This window comes from Propithecus coquereli, unplaced genomic scaffold, assembly GCF_000956105.1.
Source record: "Propithecus coquereli isolate 6110/MARCELLA unplaced genomic scaffold, Pcoq_1.0 Scaffold61, whole genome shotgun sequence".
Taxonomy (NCBI): domain Eukaryota; kingdom Metazoa; phylum Chordata; class Mammalia; order Primates; family Indriidae; genus Propithecus; species Propithecus coquereli.
This window is the reverse complement of record NW_012152063.1, coordinates 8,106,434-8,107,988: the sequence shown is the minus strand read 5'-3', so window position 1 is coordinate 8,107,988 and position 1,555 is coordinate 8,106,434. Positions and strand designations below refer to the sequence as shown.

Genomic DNA, 1,555 nt, shown 5'->3' with positions numbered 1-1,555 from the left:
AATGGGATTTTTCCTAGAGTAAATTTCTTGGATTGAAATTGTTCCAGTTCTTCCACCGTTAGTTTATCCTTGGGTGTGAATAATACATTATCTGTTGCAACGATGCTCTTTGATACCGAGAGAGAGCTGGGTATGCTGCTATTTCCAAAGGTGTCATTAGATGGCTTAGAAAAAGCAGTGTAAGAATGTGAGCCTGGACTACCAAAACCAGCCACAGAGCTGACACTTCCAAAGGCCGGGGCCACTGGAGCTCTGACAGAGTCTGCTGCTGAGGAAGCTGGAAATCCTGAAAATCCGGGTGATCCAAAACTGGAAGTTGCAGGGCTTTTAAATGAAAATGAAGCGGCAGATGTGATTTCAGGTTTCCCAAATCCAAAAGCTGGAGTAGAAGTAGAGATGGCAGAACTGGCAGAAGATACAGCTCCAAATGCTGGAGGACGTCCAAACACAGAAGGGTTTCCAGAAGGGGCAGGGATAAATCCAGAGTTCGTTTTAAAACTAAAATTCTGAGCATTATCACTGCTGCTGCTATTAACTGGAAAACCTACAAAAAACACAACGAAAATGATTACAGTCAGAAAACGTAGCCATATTATCCTCCCAGTCTCTGCCATGTTTAGATGGTTAGAAGCTTATTAGAAGGAAGAGAAGTAAAAATGATAGGCTAGAACAAAGCCATTAAACTCTGTTGTCCTGTCCTTTCTGCTACCAATCCCATTTACACTGTGATTACCTTCACCCAGGGAGAACTTTAAGGACTAGGGAGTGGACTTTTGGTTTGCCAACCATCTCACCAGAGCTGACACTTAAGGGCAATGCTATGCTGTTACATACAGTGACAAGAAAGTTCTCAAAGATAATGCTATCAAAGCCATGTATTCCTATGAAACTCTTGAAAAACCACTCCTAGAATGTACTTTTAAAGCCTGAGCCATAGGGTCTTTCAAAGAACATGCTCATTCCGGCCTCCCTTTCACAAATGCTTAATGAGCTAAATCCTTTGAGGCTCCATAATGGAAGGTGGCAAGTAGAATTAATAAAGGTGATTTAAAATGGTGATTCACGCTTTATAATTTGAAACCTATAAAATCTTATTTTTATCACTTACCTGGTGACCCAAACGTTGGTGCTTGCCTACTACCAAATCCAAATGTAGGTGCCGCTTGATTTACTCCATCCTTTACATCAGAGAGCTTTAAAAAAGTATGCAAATAATAAAGTGCTTGATAAATAATTCAAGTACCTTTTCTATACACTTTACAGCCAAATTCAATTTTTAAAATGTACCATGTAAAAATGTGAAGTTAAATGTTTAACATGGAAAATGCCCATAATATGATGATGAAAAGGGTAGGATATACCACTGTATAAGCAGTATAATCTCAACTAATAATAATTTGAATATGCATAGCAAAAATGGACCTCAATAAGTTAATAGTGATTGTCTCTGGCTGATGAATTATGGCTGAGTTAAATTTTATATATGCTTTTTTATACTTTTGAAATTTCCACAATGAGCACATATTGTAAGCAGAAAAATTTTTTTTTTTTTTTT

The 1,555-nt window shown here is 37.9% G+C and overlaps 1 protein-coding gene across 1 annotated transcript in view; it reads right to left on the bottom strand.

Annotated features, from left to right (window-relative positions):
• Positions 1 to 5: 5 nt before the first annotated feature.
• LOC105822426 (nucleoporin-like protein 2) overlaps positions 6 to 1,555 on the bottom strand; it is a gene marked incomplete at its 3' end in the record, with an annotated part of 14,682 nt that continues 13,132 nt past the window's right edge. Inside the window, exons 2-3 of the mRNA XM_012659402.1 lie at positions 1,109 to 1,222; positions 6 to 544 (exon numbers count right to left, since the gene is read on the bottom strand). Of these exons, the coding sequence (XP_012514856.1) occupies positions 6 to 544; positions 1,109 to 1,222 (653 nt within the window). The remainder of the gene's footprint in view (positions 545 to 1,108; positions 1,223 to 1,555) is intronic.